Source organism: Branchiostoma belcheri, unplaced genomic scaffold (genome assembly GCF_001625305.1).
Source record: "Branchiostoma belcheri isolate BF01 breed outbred unplaced genomic scaffold, Haploidv18h27 scaffold48, whole genome shotgun sequence".
Taxonomy (NCBI): domain Eukaryota; kingdom Metazoa; phylum Chordata; class Leptocardii; order Amphioxiformes; family Branchiostomatidae; genus Branchiostoma; species Branchiostoma belcheri.
The window spans coordinates 1801320-1826251 of NW_017804109.1; the positions used below are offsets into that span (position 1 = coordinate 1801320).

The window sequence follows — 24932 nt, forward strand, 5'->3', positions numbered from 1 at the left end:
CGATTGCTTCCCTCTCGGTAAACTCGCTAATGCCCCTTTCTTCTTGGAAGTACCTTTCAGGAATAGTTCCGTAATGCGGCTGGATTCATTCTCTCCTCGTAAACGCTTCTAGCGCTGATGGACTGATTGCCTTCCGGTGGAGTAGATACTGAAGTTACCATTAATTTTCCTGAGCCCAAAACGCTCTCTGCGCCAGCTTAGCCCTGACTCTGTTTCACTGAGTGGAAAAACTTTGGAGGTGCCTTTTAGTTTTATTATTGTGTATATTCGAATTAGGATTCACTGGGTTTGCCTCCGCACGCAATTTCATAATCTAATTTTCTCAATTTTATTCTTCTTTCTGTACTGCTGTCAAAATAAGTCATTAAACATTGAACGCATCGCTTTCTTTTGTTTCTGCTTCATTTACTGTCTTGCTCTGCTGTCGGAATAACTGTACGTGTTGTTCAGTCTTCCTTGCTTTCGTCTGACGGGGAAAACGCGAGAGAATGAAATCCCCGCCTGCCGGTCGCATCTGGAAGATTATGTCGCATTAAGGCGCAGAGTCACTGGCTGCGAACAATGGATTAGCTCGCGCGCAAATTCAATCAAGTGTTCCAATTATAAATATTATGTTTCTTCTCTTGAGAGGTTATGGGGGTTTCGCATTGGGACAGAATAGAGAGAAAAAAAGCTGTTCTGCCATTTATTAATAACGAATGCATTTACAAGATAAGGAAGTCCCATATTGCTTTGTTGGTTTGGGTATTGTTATCGAAACACACAGTTGCTTGTAGTAATTTAGAATTATTGAACAAATCTAGTGTGCTCCACAAGTCCAGACATCTAAGATACTGATTAATGAGATTGCTGATTCTTCGACTATGTTGTTTCTGGGTTGTGTTTTGTCCACCTGATTCTTCTGAATGCGTTGTTTCTAGTTCTGGCCCCTGGAATTTGCTATCTTTGCTTTTAGTTTCTGAAATGTAATTTCTCCGGATCCGTCTTTTCCCTGGAATGTGTTTCTCTGTCTAGTTCCTGGAATGTGTTTTCTCTGTCTGGTTTCTGGATTATGTTTTCTCTGTCTGGTTCTGGATGCTGGAATCTGTTGTCTCCTGTTCTTGTTAATGGAGTATATTGTGCCTCTCTGTTCCGTGGAATGCGTTGTCTCTGCCTGCTTTCCGGTATTCACTGCGTTTCATGTCGTTCTTCAAAAGCCTTTTTGTCAGTAAACTTTCAGATGATGTGGCCAATCGAAGCCTAGTCAAGCCGGACAACGTTTACGCTAATGCAATCGACACAAATATTGACACTCAAGCCTTCCCTTCATTCCATATGACGAAGCTACTAGTACCTTTCCAGAAAAGTGTATTGCCACTGTAGTTTATGACGCCCCGTTACAGACCCACTTTAGTGTGGACATGAATAAAGCTGCTGCAGCGTGACATGACTGTTGGCAAGTTTGACTATCGGAGGGCGGTAAACCCTCATTATCCTCCTGGGAAGTTCCTAATAGCCCAGAGGAGAAAATTAGGGCAGGTGTACTGAATTATTCACCCTTAAGGTCCCCAGTGCCTTCATGTTGAAGTTTAATGTCCTGCCTGTTACATGTGGTCACCTATTGTCCTCTTTCTGTCATCGTTATAAACTGCGGTGATGTTATCTGAGTCCTCTGGGGGTAATCAGAACAGAAGGTACTGCAGGACTGCAGGCGAAGTAGATATTTGTGACTGACAGCCTTATCAGTTCTTACCCTTAAGCAGGTAAGTAATCCATCCATACATGTGCAGATCCATATCTCAGCGTCAACGAATGGGAAAAGTTTCCTCTTTGTATCTGACTGTTTCTGACGTTATTGATGCCGTCCCAGGGCTTCTCACGTGCGCCCGCCATCAAACAGACACAGATGCAGACCTACCGGTCAGGACCAGCGGGACAACTCGCGCTAAAGCCTGGCGGTGACTATTCTATAGATGATTGTTTCTTCTGATAACTTAAAGCCCCAGACGCATCAAGCATCATTGATTGGACCTGGGCTCTGAGTAGGTACTAGGTGGCTTTTGTTCTCCCTAGATAACACACAAAGTTCATCGTTGAAGAGATTCATTTGTCGCGTATAGATACATTTGTCCAGTTACTAGTCTCGCGAGGCTACTCCGTGAACAAGATGGACCGATAGTCATCGAAAATTTGGAGGACAGTATCTTTACCCTTCAAACTCATCACTGTTGGAAAGATCTTCTAGTAACCGAATCCAAAGTTCAGCTTTTATATTACGTTCATTTCTTAAGTTTTATAGTTTGGCTTGGAGTACGCTGAGTATCGCCGTCAGCTACTAAGCACAGAGCTGTCGTTTAGAACTGAGCTCCTATATTGGACTTGCTAATATAACGGCACTTTTACTGTCTGTTTTACGTTTCCCCGAAAGCGCGAGTCCATTGTGAGGTCCAAGGCCACCCTGATAAACGCCTTCACGAGGCGGTGACATTTTGGTCCAATTAGTCGTCCCGGGAAAACTGGCGAAACTTTATGGGAACACCGGTGCGACAAACTCGTAAAGGTTCATTCTTCTATTTGTTTAACCAGAATCTCCTCGTAAAGGGACCTCATGATGAGCAGATGGGACAGGTTTTACACCCACCAGACAACAGAGTTCAAAGCGAAGCTTTTCCTCCCTACAAATCACCATTTTACATCCCACAGAAACTCTCTAAAAGGTTATCATAGCGTCGGCAAAAGTAGACACACAGGTAAGATATCCAAGCGATGCATAATACCAACTTTCCGACCTGCTACGTTGTCTAAGGGAGGTCTTCACAATCACATATCTCCAGGGGGCTTAGCATAACGTCGATAAATGTAGACACACAAAAGTATCCACACAAAAGTGTCCACACAAAAGTATCCACACAAACGTATCCACACAAAAGTAGACACACAAAAGTAGACACACAAAAGTAGACACACAAAAGTAGACACACAAAAGTAGACACACAAAACTATCCACACAAAAGTAGACACACAAAAGTATCCGGACACACAAAAGTATCCGGACACACAAAAGTATCCGGACACACAAAAGTATCCGGACACACAAAAGTATCCGGACACACAAAAGTATCCGGACACACAAAAGTATCCGAACACACAAAAGTATCCGGACACACAAAGTAGCTTTACATCCAAGTGATATATACCATCGACTTTCCGACCTGTTACGTTGTCGGAGGGAGGTCTTCACAAACTGTGCGCTTCGGCAGATTGATCGCAAACTCCGTCATCTTGAAAATTAGAAAGTATCTGTGATAAGATTAGGCGTGATATCGTTGATAGTTCTTTTCCGGAATCGATACATTACGGCTCTCTCGGGAGACGTTGCGGGTCTTAATCGCAGTGCTGTAGATCTAACTCGGTAAACAGACTGAAAGGCTCTTCCTCAATCATTGACGACTGCTATTCCAAATCAATGATACTTACACAAACTTATATCCAGCAAACCCAACGCTTCTAGCTCTTTTCGACTGAGAATCTCTCAGTGGAAAAGATATAGTAGATACTTATCCTTTTCAGGCTGATTAAAATGATAATCCCAAGGTGGGGTTGTGAGGACGTTGGCACACTTTAGCGCTTTTGTCTTACATGTTTGTTTTTATTTATTTATACATGTTGTCAAGTGGCACTGGCAAAATAAGTTGCTCAACTTGAGTGCAGCGCCACTTTGTCTTGTAAATAAACTTTCTGAATAAAAAAAAAAAAAAAACAGACGTAACGACGGGACCATAGATAATCCTGGATGTGGAAGCGGCAGGATCGATCGCTGCAGACACGGGAAGAACTTTGATGTGGCGATTTGGAATTTTTATTTATTTTATTTTTATTTCAATTCATGAAGATTTACCACATTTGTGGAAGGATTGACATAACAGGTGACTATCACCTGTCAAGATGTCAAATCTGTGACCAGACTGTAAGGTTTGAACCACTCAGAGTGGGAAGGTCTACTTTTTTAGATAAGTGCGGTGGGTTTTTTAACGTGCGTGGGGTGTGGCTCTCCCAAACACGGGACCTCCATTTAACGTCCTATCCGAGGGACGTCCCTAACCGAAGCTAGGTACTCATTTACACCTGAGTGAAGTGAGTGAGTGAATGGATTGTGACTTTAACGGCGATATGACACCGCAGCGCTTTTATCATTTGCCTTCAGGAACCAACATTTGCTGCATTTCCAAAAAATAAGAGGAAGTCAGCACTTTCTGTACAACAAGGGAGGATCTTTATCGTAAGTGCAAGTTCATGCCTGAAGGCCAACTGCAGATGGATAAATGCAGATCACGTAGAGTCGGATTATACCATGCAAAGAGATAAGCGGATAAGCTGAAATCTCATGAATCATCTTGTGACTGTGAAATTCTACCTGGTCTAATCTCGGGTTTGACTTCTGCGGAGAATAAAGAGTAGATCGTGAAGACTCTTCACAAGTGGGTTTGTAGATTCGTATCTAGCTCCAACCTGAAGGAAGTTTATCTCATGTGTTTTACGACTCCCGTGACATCACATCGCCCACCTATGGCAGCTTCAGGCTTCCAAGGCCACTGCCTGCCGCGGAGAACTGTCATCAACTGGGACGTCTTACAGGAACGTTCAATAAAAAACGCTGTCGGGGGTCTAAAGTATACAGGGCGAAATTGCGCGGATTTCCTTTCATCGGCATCTCAGGATGTACTTTGTATATTTTCTTCATTGTACGAGAACTCTCATCACAACAAATGTGTTTTATTACCACTTAAATCATATGTCCAATTTCCGTAGTAACAACTGGGATTAATAATTACAGGAAATGCACAACTGTACCATCTCTGCCAGGTAAGTACTAGTATGTTGGGATCAAAGCTCCACCTGTAACAAGCTTCTACTAGTCTAAGAGTACTGGTGCTTTGAAGTGAGCATTGATCTCTATGCATAAAGGAGGACTCGTGTCTGTAGGAGATGGATACTGTTTGTAAGGCTACTTACATATACAAGACAGATTCGTGTCAACAGGAGGACTTCAATGTACATTTTGAAAGGAAGTAACTTTCCTGCCTCCGAAATGAGGACATTGAACTTAAAGCAGTACATAAATCAGCAACTTGAAGCGCATAAATTTTCACTCCCTCGCTGCTCCCCTGGAAGCCGTCCGGATCCGTGCATTGGTAGCCGCTGAAGTAATTAAAGAATCCATCATCATAGGAGAAACAAAGGCAAGATGATTCCGTGATGTATGTAGCGATGTTTTATGGTCCCCTGCGGAATCATTATGGCACTGTCTAAGGGATTTCCCGTCCTTCATGGTGCCTTGGAGATTTTTGTGAAGTGCAGCAAATGTACTTGAGACAATGGGTAAGATTTGGGGATGTTTGAATGTAAGACATATGAGTAAATGTTTGATGCGGGTAACTTAGTCCAGGGTTTCTTTTATCATTTGCATTGTTTGCACTAATTAATATTTGATGAATTTTGTCTTTCTGCTTGTTTATGACTACGTTATATTAAGGCATCGTGTTTTCACTGGCATAGAATATCTTCTTGGTATAGCTTTTATGAGTCTGCCGTGGTTAGAACAGACTCTGCAAAAGTACAGCCAGCTAGCTCAAACTGTGGATTTACTCGCTTGTCGGTGAGATTCCACCAATGTCGGTTATCAGCGTCCTCCGTCAAGTTAGATCACCGTCTGGCTTTGTCCTTAACACCTAACTCCTGAGTCGAGCCGGGCGTTTGACCGCTTTCTCCCCCTCATCAGTCTGAACCCATTACAGCAGCATTACAGCGGCATTACAGCGGCATTACAGCAGCATTATAACAGCATTATAGTAGCATTACGGGCACTTTGTTCGCAACACGTCTGCCCGCAATCCGAGCAAACTCAACCGGAAAGCCGATACCAGCAGCGGCTGTAGATTGACAGAATTCCCCTGTGTTACATTTCCTCGGCTTTGTGTTGCTTCAACAGGCTTTAAAAGCGTCGTAAATCGATTAGAAGCGGGAGTGAAAAATCTACAGGAGGGATGGGTGTTAACTGTTGATGCGATGTGCGCTTTGGTCTGACAAACTGGCAAAACTAGCAACATGGTAGATTTATCTTCTTCTTCAATCTTCCTCTGCTGAGGTGCAGCTTGTGAAGTTTTGCCTCCAGTACAGTCTGTCATTCATTGCGGACAGAAGTTTCAATCCGTACAGACCAGTTTCAGACTCAATGAGACTTAAGTGTTGTGATTGGACGACCAATCCTCATTTTTGCATCTGGAGTCCAAAGTAGGAGTCGTTCAGCTGGTTCTCTACCACGAGTCACACGGCTCGTGAGGCTAAGCCGACGTCTTTTCACTACCGTGGTGATGTATATTTATATGCATCAACAAATGAGTTTGAAAAAGTTTAGTTGAAATTGACTCCTCTTCCACCTGAAATCCTGACTTCTGTCTCCATGGAAATAACTCTATACGTCTAATATGGCAGGATGTCATTCTCTGTGATCCTCTAAGCTCTGCCTATATCGCACGGCTGTCCACTAGTGTGGGCAGATTGGCTTTTTGTCGGTACGAATCCATCCAAGGATGAACAACACGCTGTGTTCTTTGGCCAGGTGTGGTCAGTTGAGCAGGCAATCGAGTGATGCTGTCTTCCTGACAATGCAATAAGCATCATTCTTACGGCTTCAAACCGCTTATGGAGGTTAGGTATTAAGCTTTGAAGCTATTTACGTGTAAGTCCTGTCTGAGTAGTAACTTAAAAGCTTCATGGCTATTCACGGGAATGGCAACGGCTTTGAGAGCTAAACCCGTAATCGTATTCATCGTTTAAAGTATCAGCAGAGGATTTGGAGGTGGTTGTTGATAGTCGCTATTAACTGTAGACCATTCGTTACCAGTTGTAGCCGATTCCATAGGATTTGCGAACCTGTGAATTCAAACAAGGAATTTTCATCTTACTTACGAGCTGGTGTAATGCCATTAATACAGCCTTATTATAAGTGTGTTTCTTTATGTACGTGTTTATAGGAAAAGTCCAAATAGACCACATACTTAAGGTAACCAATAACTCCACTCCCAGGGAAGTTTTAAGGCCATATACTACAAATCCTGCGGTTAGGGTTTAATATTGAAACAGTATAAACTATCTTTACAATCTGGTTTTATGCCGTCATGTTTTCCTTCAACTTTATAGACTTAAGTGCTCGTACATGTTCATGTAATGGTGGTCAGCTCAACGTTATTGGGCCTATGGATTAATCTACTACAGAGGCAGAATAAACTGCAACCTAACTCGTAAGCTTTATTTCTGGTTCATAAAGTGTAAAAGTGTTAGAAGAGGTTTATGATTCCTTTGGCTAGGATTTGACACCAAACCAATATAAACTAACCTTGTGTAACGTGTATTTGCAATATGTATGTTGATATTTTCCTGTAGCACATTAAGTTTAGTACACCTCACGGCCGTCCTGTCTTCTGAGAGCTGTTGACAGGAAACTGACACACCAATATGCGTGCTCCTATCCCCATCACACATTGTACCTCATCACTTCCATAACCTTGTGTACCTCCGTGCCTCCCAGAGCTGTACATGGCACGTTGTAGGGATGATGTTAATCCGCCTCAGTACGGTGACATTCTCTCCGTGGGGAAAACTTGTTTTTACGGATCTGCACCAGTCAGCAGCATCTTCGGGTGTCTCCAGCCAGAACCCACACCTTGGGGCTTCAGTCATATTTGGGTTGAGATTATGTTTAGAGTTAAAACTTTAGATCCAACTTAAAAACGTTCTCTCGCCTAAGGCTTTCGACCAGTCACTCTGGTCTTCCTCACTAGACTGACCCAGTGAGGCTTGTCACATGGCTTCTTTGAAGTGTGACGTCAACACTGGGTCAAAGGTATCTTGTAGACGATGTCGGCCCCCGTCGCGGTTCAATGAAGGGTGATGGGCCCTAGGTTGGGATTACTTACGAAAGTTATGACATATCTGACCGCCGACAAGGATGTACAGCAGCCTTTTCCGGTACAAGACGGGTGGAAGTTGTAGAGAAACATCCTCTAATGTCACAAGAATTTTCTGTCGTAGGCAATTCGCAAGACAAATGCGACAGTGCCGATAGTTAACGCCTGAAGGATGAGGTCTGCTCCGTCTAGTATGACCCCACCTTATAATCATATGACACCAGTTGGAACTTTGACCGTAGCTGGAGGACGGCCAGGTGCCGTTTTGTGCCCAGGAAGAGAACATCCTGTCTTCTTGCCAAGTTTTGAAGACGCCGAGGAGGAAGAAGCGAATCCGCTCTACCGCCATCCTGACAGGTCAATATCTCATTCATTGTTAAAAGATGAAGCGTGCCCGGTATGGACCTGACCATGACCTCCCAATTAGCCAGGAGGTCGCGCCGGGAGTAAGGAAATGTCAGGAGGTTATAACATCCCCGCGGGGAGAGCGTGTTGATGTCAGCGTGCGGCCTGTAGGTCCGCTAATGGTGGCTGCGTGCATACGGGGGCAGTTAGAGGCCAATCAATCCGTCACAGGTGGGCTGGTCTGACAGGCTGGTGGTGGTGAGGCACGATGTTACAGTTTTCCCTGACGTCCCGTCTTTTTTTTATATATTCCAACATATAATCACAAGACGTGGTGACGGCACACTCAAGTTTTTTTCAGCTTATATTAATGCCGCCACCAACACAAGGGACAATACAATACTCATGTTCACCTGAGAAAAGTGAGGAAAGTCGTCAGGACTCGAACCCGGGATTCCGAGTCGAGCACTCTGCCGCTCCGCCACACGACGTCTCCTCTGCCACACACGCTTCCACCATACTGACAGTTGTAATGTATGTATTTTGTGTGCACGCTATCAGCATACTAGCTGGCTAGTGCACACCTCGTATTGTTGTCTCACAATTTTGAATAAATTAGCTTAAAGCAGATGCTGTAACGTATCCAAACGGATAGCTTGACCATTTTGTCCTAGAGCCTGAGTTTAGTTTCTTACATAAAAGAGCTACTTTCTTCTAGCCTGTAATATAAGGAATCAGCTTAAGGAGGCCCCAGATAGCATACAGTTTGTCAGTTTTCAATTTTAGAAATACCGTATGGATATCATAGACATGCCTGACTGGTCCCAAGGTCTACTCTCTTCTTTACATAGAAAGCTTCTTTATAATTCAGTAGCAACAACCATAACACTCTATGGCTGTATATAAAGGAGTTTATGTAGCATGTTTGCGTTTGAAATGTAGATATACGCTGGACATCATAGATCAACCTGAGGCCTGCTTTCTTCTTAGTAGTGCAGGGGCAAGGGCCATAAAATTCTATGGCTGTATATAAAGGAGTTTACAGACTGCAGCAAACTCGTCTTTTGAGATTTGAATATACCGTTTGGATATCATAGATTGACCTGACCCCTTAGGTCTAGCTTTTTTTCACACCAAAGCTGGGAGCAACAGCCATAAAGCAGGATCAGTAGCCATAAAAGCCTAGGCAGTATATGAGTTTGAATTTATTTGAATCCACAATTAGCATACATAGTTTCTCTTGGTCCTGTGGTCCTAGTATATCAATGAGCTTCCAGAAAAACTTTAACGTGTTTGTTCACCAAAAAGGAATAATGAGTTGTTGGCATTTCTGACTTGTACTCAACAACAATCATCTTGTAGTCGGTCAATAGGTACCCTCTTCATGGGGTAAAGGGACCGCTCTTCAGCTTTCTCTCTACGGCGGTAGCAGTTCCTTGTGATCCTTATGATCTGTCAGTATGTGAACATATAGTGATATTTGTCCTTGTGATTTCTCCACTCGTGTGCAAGTCTGTTTTTGAAAATGTTCAGTAATGTACGATAGAAGAAAGCCTGTTTTTTGAAAATGTTGAAAATGTTCACTGATAGAAGAAGAAAAATGGGTTCTCAACACGCCGTGCGTCAATGCAACCGGCTCTTTGTAGAATCGTGAGAGATAAAAGTCGACTGGCATGAGAAATGATAACAGTGAGTATGTGAGCGCTGGAGCCTCGTACAGGTATGACGTAACCCACCTATCGAGCGTAATAAGTCTGAAGCTCTCAGTTGCTCACATGACGATCCCATCACCTGCTTACGCACGAAATCAGTCCGCGTCGTAATCTCCTTCCACCCCAGTGTAAGTTTCAGCAGCTGTTCGTCGAGCCGCCTTCTAACTCTCCCCGGGATCCGGTACGTGTTGTTAAAGCCGTGAAACCTGAGAAGTGAGGTTACCTGCCGGACCTCTAAGTCAGCCCATCTGTCTTCATCCACTGCCGAGGAGTCCGCTCATCAATCAAATCTGCAGAACTCCCGCCAAATCCCAATGGCGGGAACGTCTCCTGAAAAGATTCCTCGAGAAGAAAAACATCAAAGAGCCGCGCAGGTAGAAGTTGTTACATCGCGCAAGTAGAAGTCGCTACGGTTCGTAAGTTCGTCTGATTAAAGCGCCAATCGAGCCCCCAGACGGTAGTCTTTTCTTTTTGGAGCTTGTCTGACAGACGTGGATATTACACGGACATGGCGACATACACCTTGGCATTCTTCGTATTGATTTCATGTTGGGTTGGATACAGTGTACAAATTCATGTACAGCAAAGATGCTTACTCACCCACGCTCACTTAAGAGTTGAGATAAGACATACATGTATGCATAAGTGTATGTGACAGACGTCAGGCATTCCCGTTCTGAACTAACAAAAGCTAAGTGATAAACGTTTTCTCCCCATCAGCTTTCAGCAACAAAGTGAAGTGTTAAAAGTGCAGCTATGACACTGGCCATGAGCAGTATCCCATTTCCAATGAGTCTTGCAGTCCTTACTTTACGATTCACAGGCTAAAAGGCATGTCTAAGTGCACACATTTGACAATTGGCGAATCGTAATGACTTCTACCGACTTCTCATGATTACCATTTTTTATCCTCACAGCTTTCAGCAACAAGGTTCAGTGATAAAAGTGCAGCTATGTTCGAGCGATGACACTGGCAATGTGTAATATCGTCCGTTACCAATGCGGGTCCTTATTTTACGATTCCCGGGCTAAAAGGCATGTCTAAATGCTCACATTTGACGATGCCTCGGTCCAAATGCATATCTAAGTGCACATAATCACAATTAGCGGACGGTAATAACTTCTAACGACGACTGTACCCACGATTATTAGTATTGAAGTACTTTCTCCGATTGCCACTGATAGCTGAAACTACCCAACGAGTTGACATTCCCTGATGTTTGGAGCCCGCATCAGACGGGCTAATCTTCCCGGGATGGGAATTAAGAAGTAACTGTTGCTGCAGAGTTTCCGGTGTCTGTGATAGATGACGCCTGACTCTGCCTGCCATCGGAGACTCGTGCTCATCGGAACGTGATCCCTCCCAACTCCCCGTGAAATCTCCTCCTGACGACGGCCCGTCACAGGACGTCCTCAAGTCATTACTCACCCACTCCCTGCAGGTGTTCAAAAACTTTACCTGTAGATGTTTATATCCTCAAGTCATTACTCACGGGTCCCTGCAGGGGGGTTGTAACTTCGTCAGCTGTTCCACGACTACTCCAACTCTACCTGTATCTGTTTTTTATCCTCAAGTCATTACTCAAGTTTCCCTGCAGGGAAGTAACGTCGCCAGGTGTTCCACAACTATTCCAACTCTAATTGTAGCTGTTGTTATGCCGGAAATATCGTCCGTATGTCTGAATGTATTTCCCGAAATCCGAAAATACAGACTGATAAAACCAGTCATTCTTGTATCAAGACATCTCAGTTACATCGTTATGAAATTATCCTGGTTCTAAGGGGAAGGTTTTCCCTTCTTCTTCCCTTCCCTTCCCTTTCTTTTATTACTGCGCCCAATCCCTCCACAAGTGAGTATCCCTCCACGAACACGGACTGGGGGAGAAACCATCCACCAGATATACTTATCGAGGTTGTAGATATATAAGTGGATCTGGAAATGAACAGACGTGCTCAATACGGAAGGTGTACGTTTCATGTCCGGCAGGTTTCCCCAACAGAGCAGTACCGTTCGATGGATCGGCCCAAAACAAACACCAGGGACGATGTGCGAACTGTGACTCTCCACGCGTGCGATGCTAACGACGAGCTATTATCGATTTTGCGCGGTTCTTTGCTGCCGATTTGCACATCAGTCGGTCCCGCTCTCCTCTGGAGACGCCCGGCTTTGGCGATGCGCCATTTCCTGATCGAACAAGTTACCAATAAAACGTTTTCTGCTATCTCCTCCGCCTCCTTCAGGAGTGAGATTAACAACACGAATTGCTACGCTGTGGGTTTTTTCTAGATCTTGTCATGTAAGGTATTACTTGATATCAATACGCGGTTGACAGCTGGTCGTTTAGATCCTTCACATTTCTGCTTATCCAAGGCGGTCGTGTCCTCAGAGTCATGGTCCCTATATACGGCCTGTCATGCATCGTTGACAAAGGGAAATCTTTCTTTACACACTGCTACACAACTCGTCTCACCGTTTGTCAGAATGACTAAGCGGCTTCCGGCAAAGGAAATAGAGTAAATCAACGGCAAGCTGATTGGCTGCGGTCAGATTGGTCACACTGTCATCGTCCTTTTTTGACAACTTTTATATGGGCCATTTTTCATTCTTCCATTTAGTTCCCTTCCCCTGTATGGAAACAATAACACACACAGACATAAACACAGACGTATATACATGTATGTATATGGTATACATGTACATATATACAGTCAAACAGGCACGCTCATACACACATACAGACACACAATTTCATTTGTCTGGCTGTAGCCGCTCGAACCTTCACGGTTTTCCCGCCAGTTCTGACTGTTGACAGATGAGACAGACACGTTCTCCATCCATCACCTGTGGTACTCCTCCATCACCTTCCCTCCCCGCTCCATCACCTGTGTTCCCGCTCCTCCACGGCTGCCCTTGTCGCACCTGGAGGTGATGGATCGCCCAATTATCCGCGGAGATGTCCCAGACTCCCTGCTGTGACGACGTCTGCTGCTCCAACATGACAAGTATTAATCGCCGTGCCGCGGTTGGAACGATTTACCTTCACACGGTCCCATACATCATTATTCATTAACAGGGAGACGCAAGAGGGAGACTCCTACTCTCCAAGCAGAGGTTTGGGTTTTGGGGGTATTTTTAGCGTGTTTTTAGGCTTTTTTTAAACATCAGGGTTTCTCTTTTGCACTGAATTTTTCCCCACCAAACCCAAGGTAGGAGGCTCCTGCCACGGTGATGTAGCGTGATGGTTCAGAGTGTTTTCCATGTACCAGGAGGTTCTGAGTTCTAACCCCTGACATGCCCCAATGTTGGGCCCTTGAGAAAGGCAATTCCGTCAAAGTTTCCCACTTCATTCAGATGGAGATTGAGTACTTAGATCCAGTTAATAATTTTTTTCCAAGAAGATTATTTGGGGCAAGGGGAGTGTATGTTGGCCACCTGTAACCATTGGCCGCCCCTTGGGTGGCATATTGGCTACTGCCAGGCCATGTTAATACTGTTTCGCAGTCAACCTCTAAAATCAGCTTAGAGATCAGTCCCTTGTTTGATTCGGGGAGAGCCAAACCTCGAGCACGTTCACACGTATCGAAAAACGTAGGAACCCTTCTTGGTGTAAGTGTATCAAACCTTAGGCCACACCGTCTTAATTTAATGGATGACATCCTCTGAAGACCCCCAAACTAGTGCGCGCGGGCGAATAAAAAAAAAATCCGGTCAAAAATAAAAATACTGCTAAACCACAGGAATACAAAGCTGGTATTGTGAATTAGCGGCAGTACATAGCGACGTATACGACAAGCCTGGCTTTTTGCGGAATTAATGAATTGGCACTGTACTGAGTTCTTGAGTCGTGGAACGTCGGTAGCCTGGGTGCCCGGCTCCGTATTGTCACTAACTACCATCGACTACCCAGGGCTTGAGCCAGGCTAGATCCTAGGGGTAGGTAATTCCTTTTTTTGGGGGAACAGGAGAAAATCAATGCGCACGCGGATGTCATCCATAAAATTATGTCGGTGTGGCCTTACAGTCTTGTGCACGTCTTACATACGCAGCGTGCTCGGATCCCTCAGGAGGTTTATCCCGTTTTAATAAAGAAAAAAAAAATCCACTCTGCAGGGTTAAGGGCGTTGTGCTGCATCCATCAGCGAGGCAACCAGACGCCTACCTTCATTACCGGAATGTATTTCCTATGGGGTTAGTTCCCAGTGATGTCTTGAATTAGACCCTAACCACATGTCTGCCAAGGATAGCGCTAAGAACACGGTAAGAAGCTAACAGGAAAGCTTCCGTCTGCAGTGACGTATTTTTTTATTCCAACATGTTAATCGCAAGACGTGGTGACGGCACTCTCAAGTTTTTTCAACTTATATTAATGCCGCCACCAACACAGGGACAATACAATACTCATGTTCACCTGAGCGAAGTGAGGAAAGTCGTGTAAAGCGCCTTTCCTAAGGGCACAAGATCGGGGCACAGTGGCGTATTTACGGAGGTAATTACATTGCACAAAGTAGGACATGCGTCAGACGTGTATTTTTACTTCATCCCTCATTCAGTTTGTCGCCTGTGTTCATCTCCGTGATGCCATTCATTTGGAATTGCCTCCGAGTGGTGCTTAGCGTCAGGCGCAAATCTCGTTCTTGTACACAGAAGTGCGTTATTACACGTAATGTTGGGCACTTACTTTTCCATCATTATACCCTACTGAGGTCCGGAGGTTTCACACGTAGGACGACTTTGACTCGCTACAAAGTCAGCACGTGGCCGGGGTGACTTTTACTTGCTACAAAGTCAGTTGTGGGGTCTTGTGGCGTAGCGGCAGAGTGCTCGACTCCGAACCAAGAGGTCCTGGGTTCGAATCCTGACATGCCACCGACCTTGTGCCCTTGGGAAAGGCACTTTACACGACTTTCCTTACTTCGCTCAGGTGAAAAATGAGTATTGTATTGCCCCCTGTGTTGGTGGCGGCATTAATATAAGTTGAAAAAACTTGAGTGTGCCGTCTTGTGATTATATGTTGGAATGTAAAAAAAGTCAGTTGGCAGCAGATGCAAAATGCTTCACGATTCGGCTTATTCTCTAGAGTGGTGTCACACTGAGCTTTCTACTTCATCAAATTATGCATTTTGAGTTGAAAACTAAACGAGCATTCCTCAAAACGGCATGTTCGTAACTACACAATGCGATGTATATAGAGCATCACCTATCCCCGTAGCCCTTGGGCCACACAGTTGTACAATCACAACAGCAGGGGGCTAGTTTAACTCGCATGGTCTTTCCCAAATGCTGAGTGCTAATTATTTTAAGTGGAAAAAAAGCATGTAGTTTTTTGTTAGTCTTTAGGGACTTGGCTAGGGATCGAACTCACGACCGACCGAACGCTCTACTGACGTAGCGATTATACGATGTACAAGCTTAATTCACGTACCGTATTTTAAGTGAAAAAGCATGTATTTTGTTAGTCTTTGGGGACTTGGCTAGGGATCGAACTCACAACCGACCGAACATTACCGACTTGGCCATTGCACGGGTTAAACCCCAGAAGACCTTTGATATATGATGTACAGGCTTAACGCACGTACCTTGCAGCGGCCTGTCCCACGGCCGGTAGCCCTCCGGGAAGGTTGGGTACGCCGTGCTGTCGACGGGCGGAGTCATGGAGGACAGGAACGGCGGAACGGTCCCACTCGAGCCCCTGAAGAGGAACATACGTACGGAGAGATGAAGTTTTCAATAGTGCAGTTTTACAGGGCTCGAAACACTTTTTCTACATACATGCACACGGAACTGTCCCAATCGAGCCCCTAATGGTGAACATATACGTACAAGGAGATGAAACTTCCAATCACAGTACAGCGCTTGGAATACTTTTTCTAGATACACATGTACCAAAACTAGTGCAGGTAACATTGAAAATTACCCGCCTCAGGCAAATTCTACCTGGATCAGAATTTGGAAGGTATGGATCATAGTACAACTGTTTAGAAACCATTGCCATGATTTCTTTTATACTTCATGTGTGGTAATAGTCAATGCCTGAAATAAAACTCCACATACACCAGTCCTACATTTGTATATAAACCCAGTTCATAGACCAGTCCAATGGAGAATAGTGACTAAAAGTAAGTAAAATAGATCCACAACTAAGGGTGCAGACCCACAACAACCTTTTTGAACGGATACTGAAGATAACTGTAGAGTAGGCACACGGACGAGGTAAAAGCGTGCCCTGGCTTTTCAATCACCAGAAAGGTCGTCCAATAACCGCAGGGCAGATGTATTTGCGAACGAACGCACAAGGTTACTGCGTCATCCATGACCGATAGAACCTTTAGTGGTGAATTACTTTGCCCTGAACCGTGCGATTCACCACGCAAAGTCCGCCCAGCCGCCACCTAATTGGGGGCCTGCATGCCCTTTTTCATAAGGCGCAATCATAAGGCGTAATCAGGCATTTTTACTCTTCGTAATTCGTAGGCAGCCTCCCGCAAAAATCAACGTAATTCGTAATCGTAAAGTCGTAATCGGCTTTGAGACTTAAAAACGTATTTCGTAATCGGCGGCGAAAATTTTGCGTAATTCGTAATCACTACCCCCCTCCCCCCCATGCGGCCCTCTTGGGACCACACGAGTTAATGATACAGGTTTGATTGAGGTGTATTTAATCATTCCAGCCCCAGAGATGAAGATTGCTGGACCTTTGGTCGTGATGATTCATTGTCAAACCGAAGAGGTTATCTCCATACAACCTCCTCGGGTAAATACACCTTGCCCCAATATTTCAACCTCATGGTGAAACATGCCCCAATATTTCAGGCATTGCATGGTAGAATAGAATCGGTAATATGAGGTTCTTTGCCATGACCAGGCTAAAACGACACTTGTTTGTAGTGTCTCTAAGAGATAATGTAAAGATTAACACATGTATTATTGTAGAACACTTCTGACAAGAGCAGGAACTAAGTGGTTTAAGATGTGTGCGATAACGTCTAGTGTTTAAACCGGATCCAGGACAAATCGGATCCATATCGTGTTGTAATTGCATCATTAATTATCGCTATTCGTAATGATTTATTGCAATGCAAACAAGCCATTAGGCAGAAAGAGACATGAACAAATCTGGGTCATCTTTTAAACCCCAGCCGCTTCAGTGGTTAAAAGCTTTTGTAATAGACCCTGAAGAATGTCCAGATGACAAGAATGGCTCTCGGAGGGTTTAATCTACATATAATTGGTTTATATGCGAATATTTCCCACGATAGGCCAGGCTTGTGAGATTACCTTAATGCGCTTATCGACTCGCACAAAGTGTTCAATCCTAAGTTAATTGTGTAAAGATTTGGCATGAGCCAAGAATGAGGGAGATATTCATAATAAGCGGAGCTCCCCAGATACGTTATGCTCCCTTACTTCCCCACCATTCCCTACCACAAAAAAATTAGTTCTAAAATCAAAGAACCCACATATTATAGAAGAAGTGGGTAAATTCGTCTTCCATTGCCTAAAAAGAAGAAGTCAAACCCAATAAAACTAGTACCATGTATGTTGTAGAATATAGTATAATGCTAGACGTATATATAGTCTCACATACCACTGTATTTTCTTTCTTATGTTGTTTGTAACTGCAATTAGCCCTCGGGCAAGTATTTGCAATAAACTTTCTATACAGCGCTTCTGTACCAACCGTATGACAATCAGGCTACATGACAGGAGGTTGCCAATATCCTTGTGCACAGCAATGTGAAATATGAAATGGCCCAAGTCATGTCATTACACTAATACATTATCACGGGATTAATAAGGAAGCCATTTCACAGGGAAAAGTGGTTCTCTCAATTGCATGATTGACAAACACATCAAATGGACACACAATTGATAGATGGCTTAAGTAATGGTATTAGGACATACATTCGTAAAAAAAAGGCATACGATTACGCTTAATGTCATTCAGAAATTGATTCTGAATTGCGTTCCAGCCTTATGTTTGACAATTTTTCTCAGAACAAAGTTGTCAAACACCGCCCTTGTCTCATTTTATTCTTCATTTTAAACCAGAAGCCGTGTGGATAGTAACTCCCCCCACAGAAGTAAATGAATGGCTATGGGGTGGGGAGTCGATGGATAAACAATCCCAGGTACTGCCGACGCGATTATCCCTCACAGCCGCTACAAGATCATTAATGCCAGGACTAAATGTCGGACTGGGTGTATCTGATCACTTCTCCGAACGGAACTGTTGCCTAATGTGCTCGTCGCTCCAAACCCCGCGCGGGCCGCAGTTTTACCAATAGCCGTGCTGGAAGGTGCCGTAAAGGGACCTGATGGAGAGTCGCAAACCTAATCTCCAAGCAGATGTTTTGGCAAATTGTAGCCACCAAAAGATCATTAATGTCCGGGCTAAATGTCAGGCTGGGTATATCTGATCACTTCTCCAAGCGGAAGTGTTGCCTGATATGCTCGCCGCTCCTTGTGGCTTTACCAATAGCCGTGCTGGAAGGTGCCGTAAAGGGACCTGATGGAGAGTCGTTTACCTAATGTCCAAACAGATGGTTTGGTGGCCACAAGTTGGCAAATTGTAGCCACCAAAAGTATCAACTTGGCAAGACAGTATAAAGTGGCAATACAGTATCAAATTGGCATCACAGTGTCGAATTGGCTAGACAGTATCAAATGGGCAAGAACGTATTAATTTGGCAAGGCAAAAACAAATTGGCAAGACAGTATCCATTTGCCACCCATTTGGCTGGCGAAACCAGCACAAAAAGAAAGCCCGATGAAAACGGCTGCAAGTTAAACCACATTAAAAAGTACTAGTAAGCCTAGATCTCTGCTTGTAGAGTACATCGTGAACCCAGCAGGGCTGCAATGTTCCGGCCAAGCGGCCCGATGCAGGCGGATTCATCACCGCGCGTTATGGTTCACTGGTTTTACTCAGCGGCCGTTTTAAGAGTGGTTTAGTGGATATCTTGCGCTGATAACCGCTCGATAACGCACGCCAGCCGCTGCCAGAGTGCAGTCCTTCTGCAGTGGCGTCTGGTTCGGATTTGAACCAACAGGTCCCGAGTTCGAATCCTGACATGCCAACGATCTTATGCCCTTGGGAAAGGCACAATACTCAGGTGAACATGAGTATGTCTCCTATCCGTTCATGCATTTGTCTGCGCTGGTGGCGGCATGAAAATAAGTTGCCACGTCTTGTAATAAATGCTGGAATAGAGAAAATGTCAGGTTCTGGAATAGTAATGACATGTTAGCTGCGTCATTTACGATGTACTGAAGACAGAATCAGTGAATCCACTGCTTCAACTTAGGAGGACAAACTATTCACGAATGTTTCGTATGTATTTTAGTAGTTTTCCACGAAGCCAACCTTATTGAGGACATGCCGTTACAATTAAGGGTTCCATCCATTCATTAAGGGCCATTAGCAGCGCAATGTTCCCAATCGGAATATGGGACCACTCGCTCATAATGGTCCGTTAAACATATACACATCACTACATTATATCACTCTAGGGAATAAACCGATTTAGTTCTAATATCACATACCTAAAGACAGTGGGAGTGATTGATCTGGGAGTATATAATTTTTTAAGCAATATGTAGAATATTCAATTCAATTGATTCTTTATTGCAGTCACGGCTCATATCAGAACATACATTAAAAAATACCGATACGTATTAAGATAAGTATAATACAAGTATACTACAAGTATATACAGAAAGATTAAAGTAAAATGTTAGGGAAGTTTAATGGGCGGACTGTTTGAAAACCAGGTTGACGTAGTGTTTCCGGAAGTTGTTGATGGAGAATATGTCAGAGTGAATTACCAGTTTGATGAGACCATTGTTTGAGTCGAGAATAGGCGCCAAAGATTTATTGCCGTAGATAACTTCCCACGTGTAGTGCAGGATGCACACTGGGCGTTAAGTTAATCGCCTTATACAGATAACACTTTAGGAACGTGCTCACGGGCTACCAGAAAGGTTAAGCGTATTATTACAGTACTAGCGCTTTATCAGGCATTTATGCTATGGCCTTCATACTCTGTGATCTGATACCTTTATAGAAAAAGTGTTCTAGGGTTTAAAGTTAACCATCTTACATTAGATAAGTCTCCGGAAGGAATTTACTTTCGGGTGAGGAGTTAATGGCCTTGTATACTTTATGTGAAAGAAAATCGGCATTTGCGTGAAACGTGAGTGGTGTGCGCTGTACATGTTTTTGACGTTAGCCACCTTATATAGATTAGTCTCTGTAACTAATTTACGCTGTGGGCATAAAGTTAACAGCCTTGTATAAATAATGTAAGTCTCAATAGAAAATCTGCATTAGGGTTAAACGTGTGTGGTGTACTAGTTCATACTGTGTAGGTCGTTGTATATAGGATACGTCCTAGAGTTTGACGTTAGCCACCTTTTATAGATTATCCTCTCTGTAAGTAATTAACCCTGTGAACATAAAGTAAACTGTCTGGTATAAATTACGTAAGTCCCTATTGTATTGGAAATCTACATTAGGGTAAACCATAGGTGGTCCCATCAACACAGGAAGCTCCTTCAACGTCGGTACAGGCGGTAAACTTAAGATGCATCGTAGGAAGTGGAGGGATTTAACTTGCGAACCCAAAGGTAACTGCCGTTTAAGTTATAAGCTCTCTGCAGGCAACGCCAAAGGGTTAAACGTTTTATTTGTAAGACCCTATGAGTAATTTACCCTGGAGGTGTAACGTCAACTGGCTTGAATACGTTATGTAGCCCTTTATAGAGAACGTGCACCGGCCATCAGCGTAAGTTGTTGTAAGGCCACAGCAAGTAAATTTTGTGGATGACATCCTCCGCAGATTCAAAATCTGATGCGAGTGGGCGAAAAAAACAAGGTTCCTACAATTTAAAATTTTGACTCAATCATTGTACAAATGGTTTTGATTCAGTGGGAGTATCACATATAAACAGCTAGCATCACATATCACTGCATCAAAGTAAGAAACAAAACATTAAATCAGAGCCTTTTCTTGTCTTCTCTCTAGATCTTCGTAGTTATCTGCCATCCACCTTTTGTCATGGCAACAGATATCTTTGCCCATTTTCGGCATGTTGACCACTGTCAGAAGGCAACTTGTTTTTTTTTTCTTAAAAAATCAGGCGAAAATCAATGCGCTGATGTCATCCATAGAAATTACTTTCTGTGGCCTAAGTTGGAGCAATGTAAGAGGATGATACGGGAGAAACAGCGGCACGAGAGGACGTCAGCAGGTAAAGTCAGGGACGTCCGGCAGGGCGTTCGGGTTTCTCAGCAGGGAGGCTTAATGGAGACCGTACTTTATCGGCTTAACTCTTCCGGCCTTGGGAGGCGGTTTGGGCATCCTCCCAACTTTACTCCACTCATCATCTGGTCGTGAGAGTTTTTTTTCACAAAGCTTCAGTACACAGTGATACAGTAACGCATAGCCTCAGTATACAGTGATCCAGTAACGCATAGCTTCAGTACACAGTGATACAGTAACGCATAGCTTCAGTATACAGTGATCCAGTAACGCATAGCTTCAGTACACAGTGATACAGTAACGTATAGCTTCAGTGCACAACGTGAACCGGTAAGGAGAGTTGTGAGAGTTACTCCATGGAAGTTACTCCACTCACACTGGTCTAGGCAATGTTAGGAAAGGTTGAGTGAGTCGGGCTGTGTACTCCAAGCACCGCAGATGTTCTGCCATACTTCCTGGCGATGTGTATAGAGCCGTCTCGACAGCGCCATGCACATCGGCAGATATTGGCAACGTCATGAAAAACTGGGCCCAAGTCTCCGTCAAGTTTCGCAGAGAAGAAGAAGCATGTATAGTCGAGACTGCTTCAAGTTCACGGTGGCGAAGCAGCACAAGTTTGGTAGATTTATAGCAACGGACGTACAGTACAAAGTGACGAATCTGATGCGAACTTCCAAAGTCAATAAGATTCATAGAAGCCGTCTGAGGTGTGACGCTACGACGGAAGGTCAGCAGGAGCGAGTCGGGAGGGGTCACGGTCAAGTTCGAGTTCCGGGAAAACGGAACTTCGTGACGCCAGGAGAATGTGAAATCTGAAATAATGACAGCTCCCCGTTTTTCACACAATGTAATCATGTAGGTACGAGATTGAAAGGCTTGTTCGTGATTGCTTGGAGTACGCAAAGCGTTTTGGCACGCTCGGGTGTATTGTGGAGGCACTAAATAAACCTAATTACAGGAATTCAATACTTCCTGGAATCTTGTACTGTAGTAGAGGCAGCGATTTGATGTGAGGCTGGTTTTCAAAAGGTTTGAACGAGTCACCTTCACAGAGTGTCTAGTCAGCAGGAAGTTTAGTCTCCTGAAACCTGGAAACGTAGTAGTGCTGTAGTGGCGACAGCAGCAATCTGATGTGAGGCTGGTTTTCAAAAGGTTTGAACGAGTCACCTTCACAGTGTAACAAGTCAGCGGGAAGTTTAGTCTGCTGAAACCTGAACTTCACGAACACAACAGTGGTGCAGCCTGCCATTTCACAGTCTGTGGTAATCTGGAAGGCTTGTAGCCAATGTGGACACCACAATATCGTGCAAGCCTCGGATGGCATAAGTGACCTTACACTGGTTAGCCTAACGGGGTAAACAAGTCGACCTTTCGGCCTCCTGATTTTTTCTCTTAATTTCAACATTTGCACTTTACTATGTACATGCACACCTAGTTTGTTCGTTGTGGTTTTGTGATGACCAACTTAATACGGTAAACGTCTTGAACTCCTTCAAGATAAGGGACATTGGGAGTGTCTTTATAATAATACGTATACATTCGACTACTTGCTAACTTATATCTCTGTATCTGTATCAGTATAGCCGGTATAACCGCTCTTCGGCGTAACACACCAGCTTCGCAGGCACGCGGCGCGGTGGCAGCTAGCTATATCACACCGAACGACTTGTTACACTCAATAGGCATCATTCCATCTCGAAAGAGATATATATATACTTGCCAACTAGTTCGAGGATGTCCTGCTACTAGCCAGCCTAATAAGACAACAATGTTTAACTCTGGCCCCTCCAGATAGAGGAGTTCTGCTAACTACGGGGCTGCTGGGGGAACCACGCTACTTTCCTCTCAACGTGCGCAGTTTTTAAACCAGCCTCTCGCGGCTCGGCGGTAGGCAGGAGTGCTTAGTTAGTGCATTACAAGGCCTTTTCACTCCAGAACCGTGTTCCCATTGAGATGTTGTTAGGGCAGAACCGTGTTCCCATTGAGATGTTGTTAGGGCAGACAGCGGTCCGATCGATACGGGAAAGGCCAAGGCAAAGATCCGTCAGGGTTACCGAAGCCCGCAGCACCGTGCAGAAAGTCAATCCTGCATGTGCGAGTGAGTGCCATTCCCCATAGGTAAGCACACAGTAGGGCTGCAGCTAAATGCCATTTCAAACCCATTGGTATCGTCCCTTCTGTCGATACCGCCTACGAAGGCTGAATACATGAAGAGCATTCTGCTATGTTTGCGGGCTAAACTATTAAATTAAACAGCTATATCATCAAGGTAATACATCGGTTAATATATATTCTGTCAAGTTTTAGATGAGCATTCATCAATTGCCAATGAACTGTCATATTCAATCTCTGCAACAGAAATTGTATTTCCACGCCTTGCTGCATCTGTATGCGTGTCGGTCCGTCTGTAAAACTGCCGTTCGGCGTGACACGCCGCCCTTTTACGACAGGAGTAAAACCTAATTTCCTCCCGTGATCTGACGGTCGTCAGGAGTGAACTGTACGGCCTGAACTCCGCCCGAGGCCGTGCCCAGGCAATCTGCGGGGATCTAAGGCCGTAGCAAGTAAGTTTTATGGATGACATCCTCCGCAGACTCCAAACCTAATGCAAGCGGGCGAAAAAAACAAGGCGGGCCAAAAAAAAACAAGGTTCCTACATTTTTAAATTTCTACTGCGTCATTGTACAAATGGTTTTGATTCAGTGTGAACATCACATATACACAGCCAAAATCACATATCACTGCATCAAAGTAAGAAATAAAACATTAAATCAGAGCATTTTGTTGTCTCCTCTCTTCAGAGTTATCTGCCACCCACCTTCCGGCATGGCAACAGACATCTTTGCCCATTTTCGGCATGTTGACCACTGTCAGAAGGCAACAAAATTTCTGCATTTCCCCTCTGGTCTCTCAGTCACTGACGAAAGCTAGTGGATACTAGCTGAAACGTCTGAACGTTTCCAAAATCATATCCAGTTGCTTGAGTAACTGCTTTTTGGCGTAACAAAATTTCTTGTTTTTTTTTTCTCAAATATCAGGCGAAAATGCGCGTGCTGATGCCATCCATAGAAATGACTTGCTGTGGCCTAAGAGATGGAAGGTGACCGTAAAGCCGGATCAGTTCCGGCCGGACTCCGCTCTCTAATTGGTTTCTGCAAAGCTGTTCATGACCGTGAGGCGTGATGAACACTTTAGGCCGAGGCCATTATATAAAACCCCCGCAATAATGAAAAGTCAACTTGATGGTCACATTCAAAAACTGAAACTACAACACTTTGCGCCAACAGTTCGCAGAGTGATTGGACCGTGAGCCGCCATGATGGGAGGTTTGGGAGGTCGGCAGGACGTAGAGATGGATTATTGCAGCACGGATGTATCTGGGAAAAGATTACGATCTGTATTGAGTAGGTTTTGGGGTGATTTGGAGGTTGCCAATCCCTCAAAAGTGATCCACGATGTTAATCTGTGTGTCAATTGCACCTTCCCCTGGCCACGCGCCAAATTTTACATGTTAACATTTACCAACGTCCCTCTTACCAACGTATCTCTGTAACAACCTTTGCAGTCATCAGTAAGTGTGACATTTCAAACCATCAGACATTTCAGTGTACCCTGTGTCCCACGGAGTCCCAAACACAAACTTTTACATTCCAATCGTGTTTTCATA

The 24932-nt window shown here is 44.3% G+C and overlaps 1 protein-coding gene across 1 annotated transcript in view; it reads right to left on the reverse strand.

Annotated features, from left to right (window-relative positions):
* Positions 1-24932, reverse strand: part of LOC109479333 — a 61975-nt gene that overhangs the window by 31387 nt on the left and 5656 nt on the right. Inside the window, exon 2 of the mRNA XM_019781284.1 lies at positions 15581-15693. Coding sequence (XP_019636843.1) covers positions 15581-15693 — 113 coding nt within the window. The remainder of the gene's footprint in view (positions 1-15580; positions 15694-24932) is intronic.